Below are 20,388 nucleotides of genomic sequence, written 5' to 3'. Positions count from 1 at the left end.
TGTGTCTACCTTATCAATATTTTTCCTGTCATATTTGGTCTTAGCATCTAAATAAGTTAGTAACAATTATAGTAAGAAAATTTGCCAGTTTTATTTTTACATTTTAATGAATTGTTTGTGGTCTGTATGTAAACTGTCACAGCATGAAATCAATTTTCTGCCTTGATTCATCCAAAATCTGAGAATTCTAGCACACTAATATTATAATTAAAAACATTAAAAGTGACGGCAACTTAAAAAGCATACCTTGCATTTTGGTAATGTGGTATATTTCTGTGAGTGCATGGGACTTCAAGAACCTTCAATCCACTAATAAATTTATTAACTCAAACTTAAAAGAAGTGAAAAGTCTCTCTTTCTTTCTCTCTCCCCATGGTCAGTCTGCTAAAATAGATTATTCATGCTTATTTGATTCAGGTAGGCTTTTGCAAGCTTCCCTACCAGGCCTGGGAATGTGGTACATTGAGGCCTTTTCAGAGGCTTCTGACATAGACCCAGCTTTTATTGCATGGTGTTTTATTATAGCCAAAGCCTAGTCTCCACCCAGTTTGTAGGCACTCAGCTTATTCTTTTGAATCAGGAAAGGTTATCACCTACCTTAATCCATGCAGTAGCATGGATTAAGGACACCAGTGTGCCCCAGGATTCCCAAAGAGGATCCTGGAAACTTCTGGTTTCTTCTTTTTTGCTGTCTTTACTAAATTCTATTGGGCCTTAGGGGGATTTGCATCTGAAATGGGCAACCTGGTGTTTTTCTCAATGAAGACATCAGATCAAAGTTCAGTTAGTCAAGGCCTTTCTGAAACATTAAGAGGGCTTGGACTTACACAATAAAAAGATGAGCTCTCGCAGAGATTGCAGTAAAAACATTCTGAACTATAATCCGGATAAAGAATCAATTATAGGCCAAAGAACAGACCTTGTTTAAATTGCTTTAGACTAATAACTTTACATTTAAAAACCTTTACACCGTATTTTTAAGAAATTTATTTTAATCTTATATAATTTATTTGTCAATACTTTTCATAATAAATGGAGAATTTGTGTCTTAGGAACCATAATTCTGCACATATTATTATTGCATTGAAAAGATTATATTGAAGCCAACTAATAGATGTCTTTCATTAATGAAAATAAATAGTACCTTATGGAGAGATGCACATTCATTTTATTTAGAAAATAAATATCACACCCACAGACTCAATCTAGGAAAAATGCTTCTATTAGACTTCATGATGTTTTTTTTCATGTGACTGTATAATTTGATGTTTATAAGCACTTAATTTAGGAATATGAATCATTGAAATCTTAAATGCACATAGCTAGTGTCAAGCAAACATGTTTAACTGAATTAAAAAATTGTCATTCTGTAAGATAAGAACCCACTAAGAGTTCTCACATTTCTGCAGAGACTATATTTGTTTTCAGCATCCCCAAGTTTGCCAGTTTCTTAGCACTCAGGAATGGTCACAATAAACATCAGGCCAGAGCATTTATGGAAAGCTGTTGCCGGGTAGAATTTGTTAATAGTTCAACTTTATGTAGAAGGGTATGGGGGCAGGGAATGTATTCATTAAAATCAACCTAGAGTCCATTCAGACCAATAGTTAATAGATTTTTACTCACATATGTAAATAAATTCAGTACCAATAGTTATTAGTCTCCTAAGAGAAAGATGGTTTCTTGGGGAAACTGTTAATAAAGAATGTAAAACCATGAACTAATGATCATGCCAAGTTTCTGATGGTCTCACATAGTTTCCACACATCCTCTCACTCTCACGTATGCCTTGATCCTGTCTGGACTCTGATACATCTTACACCATCAGCTTCGTTTAAGTTTATAAGACATATTGTGCATGTGTACACATTGTCCTATGAGCATTTAGTTTCAATATGATGCTTAGTTAAACAAATCTAAATACTTGATTTCTTTTGGAGCTTCCAACCAATGAATTAATTTGGCTTAACTTCATTTAATTCTTATATCTCTTTATTCAATTTGTCGTTAAGAATGTGAGCTATTTTACATACATTAAGAATTATGTATATTACATTTTTAACTTAGAAAGAGCTGTACAGAATAGTTTTAAAATGAGAGAAGTATATCAATTATTACTAACTCTAGGAATCATTAACTGAAAAAAACTTGAGAGTAGAAAGTTTAATTCCTCACTGTATATAGTTTGGCTAATAAAGGCTATTGTATGGGTCTTTAAATTCAATAAGTATATGTATATCAACTTCTCCTCATTAGCTTGATGTAGGACAAAGAAATTATAGTATAAAATAATGTTATTTTAATAACCAGCACAATTTTCCAGCAGGTTGGACCAGTGTCATCTTCACGATTTGGTCACTATTATGATGTATCAAAAAGGATTTCTCAGGAGCTTCTAGAGAGTTCAAAATGGCATGGATTCTTCCTTCCAGAACACATAACTTCAGAACTTAAGGGAGAATCCTGGTAAGTCAACTGATCGTGCAACAGCAAATTCAGACTTCAGATATCAGTAGATTGAATTTTTACCTGAATTTTGAATATTTCATATGCAAAGGTATAGCCCAATAATGCTAGTTTTGTACAATATATAAGAAATTATACATGTATTTTGTAATATCCTATTATATGTTGTTTTTATTTTTTTCTGGTTCTGTAAACTACTATAATGTGATAGACCTGGATACCAAGCTAGTTACAATTAGCTGCTTGCTAATACTTTTCAGTAAGTGATCTTTTAAAGGATAAGCAAGTATATGTTTTTGCTTTTTTTATTTTATTTTATTTTTTTATTGAGTCCTGTCTGAATTCAAACTGTATGCCCAATTACGACCCTGAGGTTTCTGATCCTCCTAAGTGCTCCCTCCAGAGAGCTGGGCTTATTCTATATGCCACTGTACCTGCTTTTATGCAGTACTGGGTCTTGAACCTGGTGCTTTGTGCATGCAAGGCACACACTCTTGACAACCAAGCTCCATTTATCTATCACTTTATGCTTTTTAATATTCCATTTATATTAAGACATTATACTTTTAGTGATGCTGTAAATAAAACACTCTGTAATTTAGGTGGCAAAATAGTTTAGAGTTTTTTAAACAATATAACCTGTTTATAGTGACAAAAATTTATTAAAGCAGAATTCTGAAAGTTACAGACTTGATATTATATAATGTGTAAGATATTTAGAAAACTTACTTTCAGCTCTTACCACAGTAAGCTACTGAACAGATTGTAGCCTGTGTTGTTGGGGTTTTTTTTTAGCACTATCAAATCATCTTTAAATTATTAGAGTTTATAGACAAGAAATTGTGAAATTAAATGTCTTGTGTCTGTTCTAGAAATAATACCTGAACATTTAGTCAACACTATTCAACTTAAGTCTTTTTCAGAATTTTTTCACGTTGTTAACAGGTTCTCTATAGTCAGAGACATATAATGTCACATGGGTACTGTTTTAGTTTAGTGGCTATGTTAAAGAATGACTACTATGTGTCGGGTGCACTACTATGCATCTTGCATTTATTACCTTCTGTCATCCTTATATCATGAGCAAATATTTCTGTTTTCCAGAAGATGTTGATGTATGTAGGTCTTGCAGGGTCTCAACAAAATGATAGAACCAGGAGAACATGTTGTAACTCTTTCTTTGTGCTTCATTCCTTTTGAAGGCTTTGGTGTCTGCCATTTTCATTGTTTTGTTGCAGACAAAAGAGTACTAATGAAGGAATGAAAACATGATTCTGGTACTGACTTCATCCTGCTGTGCTCTTGGGATCCCCCCTTGAATTCAGAGAAGTCACAATACCCTCATGTAAAAGTTGGGGGCTAAGAAACAGAAATACCACATATTTACCCATATTACTTTTGTTATTGTTAACTTTGAATCATTATGTCAATAAATACTAGTTTCCCAACTTTGACTACCCATTGAACTAAACACACACACACACACACACACACAAGCATGTGAGCAAAAAGTGATAATACCTGCATTCAAAGTTATTGCTGACTTAGAATTCTGTGATGGCAGTAATTCTATATGTTTCATTCGAAGAATGCTCAGCCATATAAATAAGAAATGTGAGCTAGGCCCATAGCTGAGTTGTAGAGTGCTTGCCTAGCATACATTCAATCCCTAGCACCACAAAAATCCAGTAAAGCATGTATAAAGGATAGTGTAAACAAAAAAGACCATTGCTTTATCATTTAAAATAGGCATATTTATTGTAAGGAGCAAACCTTGTTAAGCCAGATAATATGAGGTTTATATTCATTCACTCATTCAGGTAAAGGGAGGAAGAAATTAACTTTAGTCAAATGTCTCTTTCAAGAAGGGGACTGTTCAGGTATATGACCATAACCTATCCATTTACTTCTATCAACAGACTTTTGAGCTGAATAATACCATCATAGTTTATGGGAACTAGAATTCAGAGACTCTAGGCAACTTTACTATTGTTGCAAATTATAAGTCACTAAAGGCAGTGGTTCTCACCCGGTAGGTCACGACACTTTGGGGTCAAATAACCTTTTCATAGGGGTCTCATATCAGATATTTATATTATGATTCATAACAGTAGCAAAATTACAGTCATGGAAGTAGCAGCAAAATAATTTTATGGTTGTGGAATTATATTAAAGGGTTGCAGCAACCACTGCACTAAGGCAACACCCAAAAACATGTTTGTAAAACCTCCACATTGTGAGAAATATGCAGCTCACCAAGCTGAGGGGCCAAAAAACTATACTTTGATAAACTATGAGGATGTAGTCAAATGGTCTTTAAAATGTATAATTGCTGGAATGTTTTTTGAAAGCTAGCAGTTTCACACAGAATAGGAAAATTTATAGATTTTAATTACCAAGGCAGTATTTCATTTCATAGTAGTTAACTGATAATTCATTTATTTCCTATTAAACTTAAATGCTTAATTAAATGTAATTAAACTTTAAACATGTAATTAAATTAATTTTGAATATGGGTACTTTACCATGTGAGATTTATTTTAATTTATGAAAAGTGTATGCTCATTTCACTGACATGGTTCATTTATAAAACAATAAAGCCAGGCCTTATACTTGTCTATACTTTTCCTATAATTAAGACTAGAGGATATAGTTGTGTCCCACTACCATGTGTGAGATACAATATATAATTTCATAATTTCTAAAGGCACTATTGATAACATGTGAAGATTTTTTATAGCAAGTAAAACTGAAGGTCATTTGAAATTTGCAGTAATTAATTTTAAATTACTATTAAGTTTATCTATAGAAAATGTTCATACATATACTGTAAATTTTCAAATTAGAGCCTAGGCATAAAAACTTGACATATATCACAATATTGTTACTATTGCTTTGGAGAGCTGGTGCCTACAAGCCCCAGCCCTGGGCAGGTGGAAAGGGAAGATCAAAAGCTAAAGAATAGCCTAAGACATGAGACACTACCTGCACACCCAAAGGATAGCTTTAACACTTCACTATCCTGAATGTCACAGCATGGGAAGATGAGGATGACAAAAGCTCATTCTGAGAAAAATTCTGTAACTTTGATTTACTTTTTAATTGGACATTGTTTTGAGTTAACCTTTGATAACAGGTATGTCCAAAAACAGCAAATGGATTTGTTTCCTTACTAAAATATACTGCCATTCCACAGCCAGAACAGCAGGCAGTTTTCCTGTTGAACAACAAACCTAACATACTACCCAACCTGCTACTCCCACTTGTATTCATTGCCTTTCTGTTCCTGTGATAAAATACCATGACCAAGGAAATTTATGGAAGAAGGCATTTATTTTGGCTTATGGATCCAGAGGGTAAGAGTCCACTGTGGCAGCAAGCATGGCAGCAACGGGCAGGCCTCATGGCTGGTACAAGAAGCTGAGACCTCATGTCTTCAACCAGAAGCACAAAGCAGAGAGGGTGAACTGGAAGTGGCCGGGACTTTTAATCTACAGGTCCACCTCCAGTGACACAACTCCTCCAGCAAGACTGTACCCTAAACTCTCCAAAAAGTCCCACCAGCTGAGAACCAAGTGTTCAAATAACTACACAATAGGATCAGTTCTCATTTAAATCACTGCACTGCTAAATCTTAGCATCCTAGCCAAACTTGTGTGTTTAGTCCTTCACCCCATATCAAATTATTTAGAGATTAGGGTCTTTGTTATGGTTTGAATCTCGAATAGCCTGCACTCTGTCACAGCTTATGTAACTATTATGAAGACTTTGGAGCCTTTTTGAAACAGAGTCTTGCTGGTGGAGGTAAGTTACTAGGAGCAGGCGTCAGAGTTAGAGCCCTGGTTCTAGTCCCATGGTCTGCTCTCTGCTACAAATTCCTATCACCATGAACTCCACCATACCTTCCTGCCATGATAAACTGAAATCTCTCTGAAATGGTGATAGATCTGTGCTACTATAACAAAATATGTGAGGTTGGGTGATGGATAAAAGCCAGAAGTTTCTTTTCTCACAGGTGTGTATGCCAGAGACTCCAAAATCAATGTACTAGCAGGTTTACTGTGCAGTGAAGGCTACCAGGTGTGAGTCTCTCTTATGCCTGGACTGAGATTCCTGGGTGTTTGCAAGCAGAGTTGAAGTTTTGTCAGGTGGAGTCAACAAAGCCAAACAGCCAAGTAACTTGGAAACTTAAAACTAGTGAACAAAGTGACAGTCTATGAACTGTGAGCTAAAGAAAAATATTTGAAAACAACTGTTACTGATTCATGAGAAAGAAGAAAGATGGTAACATTGAAGAGCTAAGAAGATAGCATCCAAATCTCCAAAATATTGAGGAAAGATTCTAAGGTTTCATATATGCTGAAGTGTACAGATAATAAAAGCAAAAACAGACTAATAGAACTATATTAAAAATGTAGTTCTATTCTCCACAGACAATACAGTCACAGTCAGCAAGCCTCACCTCTTCAGAAATATGTGAGCTCACATCAGAGATAGCACTTTTCAACTTTCAGGCAGTTAAAATAGCTCCCTGTGTTAGCTATGATATGGAAAAAACATTCACTCACATTAATTGTGAGAGTAAAAGTTATTGAAACAATCTTAGGAAAAGGAATCAAAAGTTAGATTATCTACTATCTTTTTACTATTATTCCATTTCTGTGAATTTATCATAAACAATGACATGTTGTCAAAGATGTGTGTGTGTGTGTGTGTGTGTGTGTGTGTGTGTGTAAATTACATCTTACAATTGCTACAAAAAGAAAAAAAGAACCCACTGAGATCATTAGTCACCGTGATAAAAGCAGTCTTGTTCAGATGATGAAGATGAAGCCTCATTGGATTTAGGTACAAATGTAAGGAGAAAATTGACCACAAATATCAAATATTACAAAATTCAAGGTACTTTAGTGCAAAGACAAATAGAGTAATATCTGGCAGAAGAGGGAGGATTAGAGGTGTTCTTATTGGGCAAAAAGAGGATATGTTTACTTACATGAAATAAGTAGAAAGGGGGAGTTGATAATGTGGGAAAGAAGAGAGTGCCGCTGGAGTGGAGCGTGAGAGAACCAGGTGTGTGCACAGCTCAGGAGAGGGATTTTAGATGGTTCATGTGGCAACCTGCCGAAAGACTGCATATGGTGCAGGTGATGATGGGGGGCCTATTCCCTTTGGGCTTTTTACAAGAAAAATATCACAAACCAGGAAAGCTTGACCCAAGAAGACTGCTTCTCATCATGCCAAGGATCTAGAAGTCCAAACTCAAGTTCTGGCAGGATTACATTTTAGTGAAGATTTTTCTCCATAGACAGATACCAGAACTGTCAGTCAATTCACATGGCAGAAGAGGACACAGCCTCCTTTAGGTCTGTTTATAAGGATACTGATCCCATTCCTGAGGCCTTAATCCTCATGAGCCAGTCACCTCCTAAAGATCCCATCTCTTAACATTATTGTATGTCAAAGTCAAAATAGGAATCTGGGGAGACAGAAATATCCAAACTACAGCAGGTGGATAGATACATACAGTAGTGAGTGTGTCTTCTGGATTCACATTGTACTAGGTGTATCTTGATTGTTTCTGTTTTCAGGTCATGAGTGTGATAAAAGAAATGATGCTGGAAGTTTGAATCAAAATGGAGAAGAGGTGAAATTGTCGTCTAGGAGAGTCAGATTGCCAAGCTACCTCGATAGCCTCTTGAATTTATAGTTGTGAGTTTAAAGTCAGAGCAGTCCAGTGAGTGAACCTTTCTCTGCCCATTTTCAGCTGCATTGAGGCACATGACGAGTCCATAGAAATTTGGATTAGCCAGAATAGTTTTGCTAAGAAACTTGACTATGAAAAAGAAGAAGGGAAAAAAAAATGAAGATAGAGAATGGCCATGGAACAAGATAGTTAATTAAGATGCTACTAAGTGTACCACAATAAGGTAAAGCTGTCCACTGTAAATGATGGCCTAGGAAGATTGAAAGTAGCTGGAGAGGAAAGTACATGAAACTGCAATTGTAGATGGCTGATTATTTGATAATGACACTAACTGATGTGTGATAGTGAAAGAAACAGCTTAGGAAGGGTAAATAAATGGAGAAGACCAAGAAACTGAAGAGCAGAATATTAGAAAGTGAGTGGTGGCCCAGGGTTGGATATCCCACACAACTGTTAGGGCCTGTAGGAGACATAATCTAATAATTTATCTAAAGTCAGTTACTGATGGGAGGCAATGTAGTGTCAGTCTGAATTATTTTTCATAGAGATTATCATATCTTCACTTAGCAGTCTCTATGCCAAACAGGGAATTGCTTAGCCATGGCGGGAAGTATTTTTCCAGCTGTGGTTCAGAGATCTCTGCTGGTCATTGATGTCTTCACACTCTTGAATGCTTTCTTAGACTCCCTGTCCTTCTCTCTTAGTTGAGCTTCCATAGTCAGATGCAAATTCAATGGTAGGTGAAAAGCAGGAAAAGAAAAGCCAGTAAGTGACAGCCTTCAGGGTAATCCTAATGAAATTTTTAACTTGAAAATTACTTGTGAAAAGACTTCACAATCTCTGGAATCACATGCAAATTATATGCTAATAGACCTTTAGCTCAGCAAAGTATTTTATACAATTAGTTGAGGCATGTATTGTACCTATTGCCTTATAAAGTGTTTCTTACTTGTCATAGTTGAATCCTTGAAGTACACATGCAAATAGAACTTTGGTAAGATAAATTTTATTTTCCCATTGGCTTCCAAAATAATGTGAAAAGGTGCTTCATCTTTACTTTAATTAATATGTAATTATGGATGATAATTTTTGAGGATGATAGTCCTAATTTTCTATATGGCTCTGCTTTTCTCTCAAATATTTCTATCAGGTTGTTAAACACATATTTAAGTGGCCAGAGTTTCTTATTTTTAAATCCTAGCAAATTACTTTAATGAGAAAAAGCATTCTTGAACCATATAATTTTAAAATCATGGTGGATAAGAGAGACAAGAGAAAATTTAAAGTTGCCTGTGTCGCACCTTGAGCTGAGTTGTTGGCACAGGTCAAGCCAGAGCTAGTTGTGAGGCCTCCCAAGGCCTTCTTGCTGTGTGTGTGGTGGTGCTCAGTTATCAATTAGTATGAAAATTTCCCTTATTTTATTACACTCCAAGTTAAATACAACCGAGGCACATTGGTGAAGATTTCACGGGTATAGCTAGAAGCTCTCTCCCTACAACTGCAGTCTGGAGTACTTCATTCAATGAGTTGAATGAAACCGTACTCTAAGTTCCTGTGAACCACAGCAGTGTTTGTGAACCCCTTAGACTCCTCAAGCACTTCATTCAGAGGCTTTAACATAGTATAATTGAAAGAGCAAATTGTCACAGCTTTAGAATGTTTTCAGGTTTGTTTGGTTGGTTTATGTTGAGACATGCTCATTATATAGCCCTGGCTACTTGAAACTCACTATGTAGACTAGGCTGGCCTCAAACTCAGCAGAGGTCTGCCTGCCTCAGCCTCCCAAGCACTGGGGTTAAAGGCATGCACCACCGTGCCCAGCAAATATTTTCATTTTACATGCCATTTCTGTCACTTAATGATATATAACCTTAGACAAGTCATTTATCCTATAATGAGCCTTAATTTTCCCAACCACAAAATAAGGATAATGACTGTACTTTTATCACAAGGTATCCATCAAATGCTGTGACACCAAAGTCTCTTCAGTATTTACTGTGTACCAAGCATTTTATTAACTGAAATGACTAAAATCAGGTAGGCTTCTTAAGCAGTATACCAAAAGTCTGCGTTCTGCCTGTAAATTTTTCTCTTATCAACTACTTATTGTGATTCCATGTTCTATTTTATATTTGTAATTTATCTTTTAACAGACAAAATAGTTATCTTTTTAAAGACAAAAATGTATTTTTCTCCTGTTGCCCAATTTTAAGTACTTGGTATTTTAAGGTTCAAAATTAGTTCCAAAGCTACAGAGCTAGTTGAGTGATTGAGAGCACCTGTTACTCTTGCAGAGAACTGGAATTTGATTCCCAGCACCTACATGGTAGCTCATAATCATCTATAACTTCATTTGCAGAGAATCTAATGCCGCTTTCTGACCTCAGGCACAGTCATGCACATGTAGACAAAACACTACTAATAAAAATAAATCTTAGAAATTAGTTCAAATTACTATTTGTATGCTTTATATTTCTATATATTCTGATAGCTTTAAACACATAGAACTGAAGTTAGCTCATTTTAATATAAAAATTGTTTAAAATTATGAGTAAAGCAAAATAGTATGTATGTGTGGTTCAAAATGGGCTGCTATAGGTCTCGAAAGATAGTTCAGAGGTTAAGAGCACTGATAGTTCTTCCAAAGAACCCAGAGGACCCAGATTCAATTCCCAGCACCTACATAGCAGCTCACATCTGTCTGTACCTCCAGTTCCACCCTCACACAGACATACATGCAGGTAAAAACACCAATGCACATAGAAGTAAATAATAATTTTAAAAAGTGGACAGCCTTTAAATATTTGAAATAGTCAAAACTTTGTTAAATGTTTGGAATAGTAATAACAAAGCCATTGTCTTATTTGTAGACAAATATCCTTCTTGCAAACTCCTATCACTAGACACATGTGCACATGCGCATGCACACACACACACACACACACACACACACACACACACACTAAAATTTCTCAACATTGGAGAACCAATAATAAATCCAAAATTTCCAATGGAGATAGAAGGTACTTATTTTTATCAATATGTGTATATGTTATGGTTTTTATAAATATAGAATAGCTATGTGAAGTAACTAGTAGTGCTTAGTGTTTTAGTAAGGGACAAAAATCTCATTTTAAATGATTTTATCTTATTCATTCAGAAGTTAATATTAGTAATTATCATACATAAATTTATTTTTGCAAAAACTTTACTCTCTAAGAACTTCAATTAATTCAAGAAATTTATTACTTAAAAGATTCTAAGCATCATTAGCTAGTGGATTGTTTTATGTAGATGTATTGGTTTTATGCCTTCACTTACATTCTCCAAAATGAAATATTGAACAAGATCAAGAGACAGTCTAAGGAATGAGAGGGGAAAGTGAAAGAGAGAGAGAACATCTGAGAGAGAGCTTAATACTTATTTTTTTTCTTTTTTTAGTTTTTCAAGACAGGGTTTCTTTATATAGCTTTGAAGCCTGTCCTAGAACTCACTTTGTAGACCAGGCTGGCCTCTAATTCACAGAGATTCACCAGCTTCTTCTTCCCAAGTGCTGGGATTAAAGGTGTGCACCACCACCACCTGGCTTAATACCTCATATTTTTATGGACACAAACAATTCAATGGCAAAGAAAGTCGATTTTAAAAACAGGCAAGGACCTGAGTAGACAGTATTCTAAAAAAAAAAAAAAAAAAGACATACAAGTAGACAACAGAGCTATGGGGGAAAAGACCCTCAATATCACTAGTCATTGGAGTATTATGTATATTATGTATATTTTTCATCATTTATGTATCATGTATATTAAAGCCCCAATGAGATGTTGCCTTGCAACTATTACAGTGGCTGTTATCAACAAGGTAAAGGGTAAGTACTGGTGAAAATGTAAAGAAAAGAAATCTTTGTAAACTTGGTAGATGTAGAAATTAGTATAAACTTGGAAAACAGTATGACACTTCATCACAAAATTCAAAGTACAACTATTGTTATCTACTAGTACTACTTTTATATCTAAAGAAAGGAATTCAGTGTATTTAAGGGATAGCTGCATTCTGTGTTCATTACAGCCAAGAAAATCAACAGATAAATGAAAAACTATGGTATGCACACAACGTGTGGCAGAGTACTATTTAACCTTGAAAAAGATTCCTGTTATTCTACAACATGGATAAAAGAGGACATTCAGAGGCTCTGTTAATGCATTAGGAGGGACTGGGTGTACATATGCAATCCTTCAACCCATAGTGAGATTCATCAGATTGGTAGCTGCAATGTATTTCATAATCTGGGATCTTAGAGCAGATCTAGCCCCCCTGTGTAAAGCTAATTTACCCAGATGAAAATTGCGTCCATTGCATTCACATAATAGCACTGTATTCTGAAAGTTGAACTAACCATAAAATGTGTGCTGACACAGGACACTTACAAAACTGTCCTTACACAGTTAGTTATAAACATGTTCTTCATATAAAAGTAGAAAATCATGTCCTGTGTTGTCCCTGAAGGGTGCAGTAACCACATGAAACATGCCTATGATTTGCAGCCCTTCATCTCCTGGAGTCACATTTGTCTTGTACAGAAAAGCTTTCTTTTCTCATGTTCATTCTGTTTCTGCAAGATAGGGACTTTGAAGTCAGTGGCAGCTGTTCAGGAGCGCACACATGTACTGAGATGTACATGTATTTTTGCTGAGTCAACTTCTATTGATGTTGCAGACTAAGCAAATGGGCTGCTGCACTTCTTAACTGCACTCAGGAAGCAGGTGTTCTTTAGTCTTTCTAAGTTTTCCCTGAAAAATCTCACATTTACAAGGGATAGATCTCAAGTGTTCTTTTTAAGTCCCAAGTGCACCTTAAAAAATTATTTTACTTTTTTTAAAGTAATAAACAATGCTTTACCATATGAGAAATAATTTAGATGTCTTCTTAAATCCATGCATTTATTTTTGCATCTTCTTTTAACAAAAGAAGTGGGTAAACAATAAATTTAGTAGATTATACTGTTTATCTTAATGTGTCCTAAAAATTCAAATTATTAAGTTATTTTAGCAGATTGTTCTAAGAAAATTAAAACTTTGATGGAAGATGAGCTCAGGTGACCGGGACATTGATTTGGGAGTACGTGGCCTAGCAGTTCATTAACTATGTGTTAATTATGTATGATTACTCCTGAAAAGCTATGGTGGCTTCATCTTTTAGGTTGCTTCATTAAATCATTAATTTTCTTGGAGTTAACTAAGCCCAACATAATTAAGTCATCTCAGTCTCCACAGATTTTTATCCTCCCATAATGTCAAAAATTAAGCAATTTAGTATGAGATGATGTAACTTGCTCCCTTTTTACGTATTGACTTCATATTTTAAATTACCTGACATTAATTTGATACATTTTTTATACTTAACTATTCCAATAAATTCATACTTTTAGTTGTTTACTTACTGTTATTGAATAGATATTTTACTTCTGTGTAGTAAGCCCATTTATGTATTTGAACCACTTCTTACCAACAGTTCTTTGTCCCAAGGCTACATGAAGCTGCTTCAGTTCATCCAGAACGTCATTTATACTGAAGGATTTGATGGCTCTAATCCGCAGGTATGAGTACTTCCAAAGCCTTCTTTAGTCATGTATAGAATGTTGTTTTCAAATCTCTGGGGCATGCTTGGAGAGCCTGAGGAAAATCAATAATGTGCACCTATTTTCACAGACAGTGTAAATGGGTAGGACGTGTTTGGGTGTATTCAGAGTTTTGGCTGGGTTCTCAGAATGCACACAAAACAATCACATGCTTTGTCAGTGCTGATTGTCTTTGAATACCTATTTATAGCTTCTGAGATTAATAAGTAATTATGCTTTTTAATTATTTCTAACACTACAAGGTTCATATTTTTCTGTTAAAATGTTATTTCTGTTATTCAAACCTTAATTCCAAATTCCCTTATGTGTAAGCATTACCACAAGATTTATGACTTGTTACATTATATTTTGAATTGCTTCATTGAATAAAAGATGTTTTTGTTATATTTTATAGCATAACTGGTCTCTGTACTTCTAATTTTCCACTTTCTCCAAATTCCCACTACTGAAGATGTTCCACCTAGTTTAATTTAAACAAATGAGGAAGTTTTATTGTTAAACATCATTGTTTCCAAAGATTTTTCTCAATTATTTTAATTGCACTTGACACAAAAAGATTTGTATTATTGTATTACTTTAAGATATGTATGTTATTTTAACAAGTGTATCTCCACAACAGTTGTTTTTAATTAAGACAAAGAAGCTAGAAACTAATTTTTAGCATCTTTATATTTGCTGTCAATTCATAAATTTTAAGTTTTTTATCAATTTACTTGTATATTCAATAATCTCTCCATCACAAAATAAATAATTTTTAAATTGATTTGATTGCCAGTTTAATAGCAGGCTTAAACTATTTATGTGTATCTGGAAAGCATTTATCTATAGGTAGCTTTTAGTGTTTCCAATAGTGTTTGTAGTGACTGCTGGTATTTAATGCAGTTTTACTTCATTCCTTATTACTGCAGTTTTTGGTCCTAGCTGAGATTTATGGGTTCCATCTCTTCTTTTGGTGCCAGTGTGCATCTGGAGAGGCAAATTGGTCCCTGACAGACACCTTTCCCCACTTGCGGTGGTAGCTATGGAAACAGGCATGTCATAACAGTTCCTATGGTGCAATGTGCAGAGCTGCTGCTCTTGCAGAATGATGACACCTCTTCTGAAAGCAAGAAATTTATAAAACGTGAAAGAGTAACAGGAATCACTTTATTCTTTGCCAAGGAATATGTACATAAGCACCTTAGAAAGAAACCTAAGAATCCTTAGTAACTAACATTGTGTTGAAACAAAATCAAGATTGTTTCCTTGTTTATTTGTGTGTGGAAAAAGCACACCACTCTCAAGAAACAATTGATTTATTCTTGAAAATGGATAGAAAATAAAATGGAGCACCTTTAGTTCCCTGGTGGTGGGAGGCTGTGTAACAGCTAACTTCCATAAAGACCAGACAGAATTGAGGTGAACGTTTCTATAGTGAATACCAAAAATTCTTAGGATTTTCAAATTATATTTAAATATACCAATAAGTCATTGAAAAGTCAACTTGCTATTTCTTAGAACTACAGTGTCGTTACTAAGGTATTAACTCATGGAGTGTGTTGCTTGCCACGTTCCCTGGTCTGTACATCTGTCTCAGAAACTGCAGACAAGTTCAGGAAAGGCAAGTAGGTGCTCTTTTTAAGCAGTGGTGTTCTTGGGTCAAAATAATATTCTGATAGTGAAGTGAGTCCAACTTTTGAAAGAGAAATTTTCTCTTCATTGCACTTTCAAATAATTTGAACTAGTTGAATAAAACAGTTAAAATACGCTCTATAAAAAAGACTATTATCTATTTTCTGTGATCTATAATTAACCTTGGTAGTAAGTTAAATTGTGTAGCTCATCTATAAATATATTTGGGTGGAAACATTTAAAAACTGTATTATAATATCATTTGAACATTGATTTTTTTTTAACTTGGCATACTAGATTAAACATCAGATATTCTTTCTTACGGGAATAAATGTATTTACTGTGTAACTATCAGCTACATTTTGTATTTTAAAAACTAATATCTGAGATAACACAAGAGATTCAGCTTTTGTTTCTGCAAATACATTATATTTATGAAAATATATTCTTTATGTTGAAGTGTTATGTTCATTTTTATTTTGATGTGCGCTTACAGATCTTATCATTTATTCATTATTTGACTCTGTTTTCATTCCTTCTCTGTATATATGCTAGTACATGTCTTAGTCCATGTCTAAAAGCGTTTTTAACCATTTAGCAACTCCTTTCTGTCACAATAGTAGGTAGTAGTGACCATGTGCTAAAAGACCAATGATCTCTAGGTTCTGGACACCGCTCTCCTCTACCTTCACATTTCATTCTCATAGCTGTTTGATCTGTCCTTCTATTGGTTCTTTATTTCAGTTCTTTATTGATAGCATTGCAGTGCTAGGACTTGAACCCAGGACATTGCACATGTTAAGCCAGTACTGCGCCACTGAGACATGCCTCCAGCTTTTAGTCCCTGTTTCTATTTCCCCATTGTTCTCTCTATTGAGAAACTAACTTAGGCCTGTTACCATGAGATAACAAGTTTAGCAAAAACAAAGCAGGCCTTAGGTTTTTGCCAATTTACTTAAATGTAGGTTCTGAGTAATAAAGGAAGTATCTTCTCACTTTATTTCACAGATACTGTGCATAAATTTGCCAGAAACATACTTGTACTTTTATTTTTAATAATTGTAGTAAGGTTTATCATATTTTAATGTGTGTGCACACACGTACATGCACATACACATGTGCAAGCTTGCACATGTGTGTGTGCTTATGTATGTGTGAGTCAGGCACAGATCTCCTGGAGCTGGAGTTGCAGCTGGTTGGGAGCTACACATGCAGGTTCTGGGAGGAGGTGGGTCCTCTGTAAGAGCAACACACACTCTAAACCACTGAGTCCTCTCTGTAGCCGCCTCCTAAATTTGTGTTTCTAATATCTTACCCATGCGTGTTTTCAATTCATTTTTCTGGGTCATACACAAATACAATTAAACACTTCATGACCAAGATTACAACATATTAAAAGCAGCTGAAAACTTCCATTTATACTGAATATATACATTGTTTTCTCATGCTAGGTTTCTACACAACTCAGTATAACTACTATTTATATAATTTCATTTATATTGTATTGTATATTATAATTCCTTGTCCCAGGGATGACTTAAAGTAGATTGGAAAATATCTGTGTTATATGCAATTATTTCATTGCTGTGTATAAAGGACTTGAACATACATAGGTTTGGAAATCTAAAGCAATCTTTAGAATGAGAGCCCCCAGGGATACCAAGAAGTGACTGTATATACAGAATCTTATACCAACTACATAGTCCAAACTCCTCGTCTGTTTTATTCCCCTACCTAAATACTTTTGTCCTCCTGGGCTTTCAAATGTTTAGATTCTTTTGCACTCTCACCCTTTGTCAATAAATTCTGTTTATAAAGGGAATACACAGACTCAATTTTTATCTCCTCTACTAGGAAATGGATTTACCTGATTAATAATCACTGTGGCTTAATAATGTTTAGTGCTATTTTATAGCAACAGTGAGTGATACATTTTAGGGCCCTGTTTCCTCAGAAAGCTCATTTAAACTGGCACATACCTGAAGTCATGGCTTTAAGAAAGAACACCTTACTTGGGAGGCAGAGCCAGGTGGATCTCTGTGAGTTCGAGGCCAGCCTGGTCTACAGAGAGAGATCCAGGACAGGCACCAAAACCGTACAGAGAAACCCTGTCTTGAAAGAAAAAAAAAAGAAAGAAAGAAAGAAAAAAGAAAAGAAGAAAAAGAAAGAACGCCTTATTTATTCCATCACAAATGTAATAATGATCTTCCAAATACTTGCATATTCCATGTTTTGTGCACACCTCTTTTTTGTACCGAGAAATACTGCTAGATTGCTAAGGAACGCATTTACAAAACATTTATTCAGTTAGAATAACCCAAACAGCAGAACTTGTAAACATATGTTGTCAGAAACTTATTGACAAGTATCTTGCCTTTTTTGTTTTTTGTTTTTTGTTTTTTGTTTTTGTTTTTGTTTTTTGAGACAGGGTTTCTCTGTGTAGCCCTGCCCATTACCTCTCCTAGAGCTTGCTCTGTAGACCAGGCTAGCCTTGAACTCAGAGATCCACCTGCCTCTGCCTCTCGAGTGCTGGGATTAAAGGTGTGAGCCACCACCACCTGGAATATCCTTTTTTAAAATATTTTATTAAAAAAAATTATTTGCACCATTATTTTAACTATAATGTCAGTAGTCTCTAAAAGTCATATGCTAAGTGTTAAAACACTGAACTTAAATTAGTAAATTAGTAAAAACAACTCCAATTTAAAAAAAAACTAAATGCAAATATAAAGTATAAAACCAAAAGGTTTTAAAGCTGTAAACACCTTTCAAACGAAAGCTCACAAGGCAGGTGATAGAAAGCTAGATGAGTAATATAGACTTCATGGTTCATTGGAAGAGATGTAGAATTTTATAATGCTAGGAATACATTTGTAAGGTTCTGAATTAACCTTTTTCTCTTCCATTACCTCCAATGTCTAATATTATTTGGGGGTTTTACTATTATTGTTGTTTATTTGTTTGTTTTGTTTGTTTCGGAGACCAAGTCTTACTTTATACACCTGGCTGGCCAAGCACTTGTTTTATAAACTACTTTGGCCTTGAACTGAGGCTAATCCTGTGCCTCTACCTCCTAAATGCTAGGAATACAGGCAAGCATTACAACACATAGTATTTGTCTGTTGTTTTAACTGTCTCAAACAGAATCCTTGGACAAAATTCAAACTGGATTATTATCATGACCTTCAAATTTTCGAAAATTTTTTTTAAAAAAACCTCTCCATTTGTTAATAGACAGTGTTTGCTGTGTTGCTGGATGACCTTGAACACCTACACTCTGTCAGTGGCCTGCACCAGTAACCTGAGTAGCTGGAACTGTTGATGTAACAGACTGGCTTTATCCTACTTTCTTTTATGCTCTTATAATCTAAAGCATGTTCTAGATACTCTCTTCTTACTAAGATTGCATCAGCTTGTACCACATCTACTGTCTGGTACTGTAAGTTTAAATAAGAACTAGTGGATAAAGAAATGCTATATTTATAGGCCAGGTGGTGGTGGTGCACGCCTTTAATCCCAGCACTCGGGAGGCAGAGCCAGGCGGATCTCTGTGAGTTCGAGGCCAGCCTGGTCTACCAAGTGAGTTCCAGGAAAGGCGCAAAGCTACACGGAGAAACCCTGTCTCGAAAAAAAAAGAAGTGCTATATTTATAAGCAGTAACTATGTATTTACCTCCTCTCACTGTCTTAGAAAAAACAGAAAAACATTTTAAGAATAGGAATTCAGAACCTTGGCTCACCATTATGGGGAGATGACATTTGCTGTACAGAAAACTGTGACAACAGTCTCAGGCTTACCAAGTTCCTCTACGTTCTCCGTGGCCTTCTAAGAACCTCACTGTCAGCCTGTATCATCACAATGCCAACACATCTGATCCAGGTAAGACCTTGTCTTTCTTATCCAGTAGAGAAATGGAGGACAAAGTGGCTTTAATTTTCATTCTCTTTATCACTAATGATACTCGCCATCATTTTATGTGCTCATTGGCTATTTGAATATCTTCTTGTTTTTTGTCCATTTTTATTGGTTTATCTTATTATCAGTTTGTAACGTTCTTTATATAAAGTTCCTTTATGTATTTAGCAATGTGCTTTGCAATAGTTTTCTTCCACTCTGTGACATCCCTTTTCTTAATAGTCTTTTTTGAAAATACAAGGTTTAAATCTTGATGAGTTTCATTGATTTTTAATTGGTCATTTCCATTAGCCTTCAGTCTTTATTGATCTTGGCCTCTCTTAAGATCTTTTCCTATTTTCTTCTAAATATTTTGTACATTTCTTTTCTTGTATTCATGAGTTAACATATTCCTCTTTTAATTTTGTACACAATTTTGATTTGTATTTTTGAACAACTTCTGGTTTCTACCATTCTAATTATTCATTAAGTAAATGTGTGATGAGACTTCACTGATTTTGATGATAGCTCTGAAGCTACAGGTGAAAGTTCAACTCTTCATACTTGCCCTGCAGCTGCGTTGTGGCTGCAGCTACTTACGAGGCACTAGAATCTCAGCGCCTTTCTGTCCGTGGTTCTTTACCACAGCTCTGTGAGATGCTTAGTTCTGCTTCCCAAGGTGATCCAATTGATAAATGACAGGGCACATTTTTTTCCCTCAGATTCTAGCCCTTTCCATCTTTATAGTTACATCACATAGCTTCTCAGCCATCACAAAACCTACAGCTTAGCTCTTGGCTAACACCACTATTATTTAGTATTTTTAAGGACAAAATTATCATTGCAAAGTCCTCAACAAATTAGATTATATGAAAGATTAGGCAGAAGTTTCATTCTTGACAAGGGACAAATACGTGGATATGTTTCCTTTTGCAAAATTGCAAGTAAAGAAAAACAGTTGTGAACAATTTTATATTTATTTTTAAAAGACTATGAAAATTTTTTAAGGAAAAACAAAAGGCTATGTTGCAAGTGATTACTACTGTCAAAGCTCCCATCCACCGTGATGTCT

The 20,388-nt window shown here is 35.1% G+C and overlaps 1 protein-coding gene across 1 annotated transcript in view; it reads left to right on the top strand.

The window, feature by feature from the left end:
• Positions 1-20,388, top strand: part of Elp4 (elongator acetyltransferase complex subunit 4) — a 217,886-nt gene that overhangs the window by 71,861 nt on the left and 125,637 nt on the right. Inside the window, exons 5-7 of the mRNA XM_059261055.1 lie at positions 2,327-2,466; positions 13,685-13,769; positions 19,113-19,301. Coding sequence (XP_059117038.1) covers positions 2,327-2,466; positions 13,685-13,769; positions 19,113-19,301 — 414 coding nt within the window. The remainder of the gene's footprint in view (positions 1-2,326; positions 2,467-13,684; positions 13,770-19,112; positions 19,302-20,388) is intronic.

The sequence above is a fragment of the Peromyscus eremicus genome, chromosome 4, assembly GCF_949786415.1.
Source record: "Peromyscus eremicus chromosome 4, PerEre_H2_v1, whole genome shotgun sequence".
Taxonomy (NCBI): domain Eukaryota; kingdom Metazoa; phylum Chordata; class Mammalia; order Rodentia; family Cricetidae; genus Peromyscus; species Peromyscus eremicus.
The sequence above is the reverse complement of the archived record's forward strand: the minus strand, read 5'-3'. Positions and strand labels throughout refer to the sequence as shown.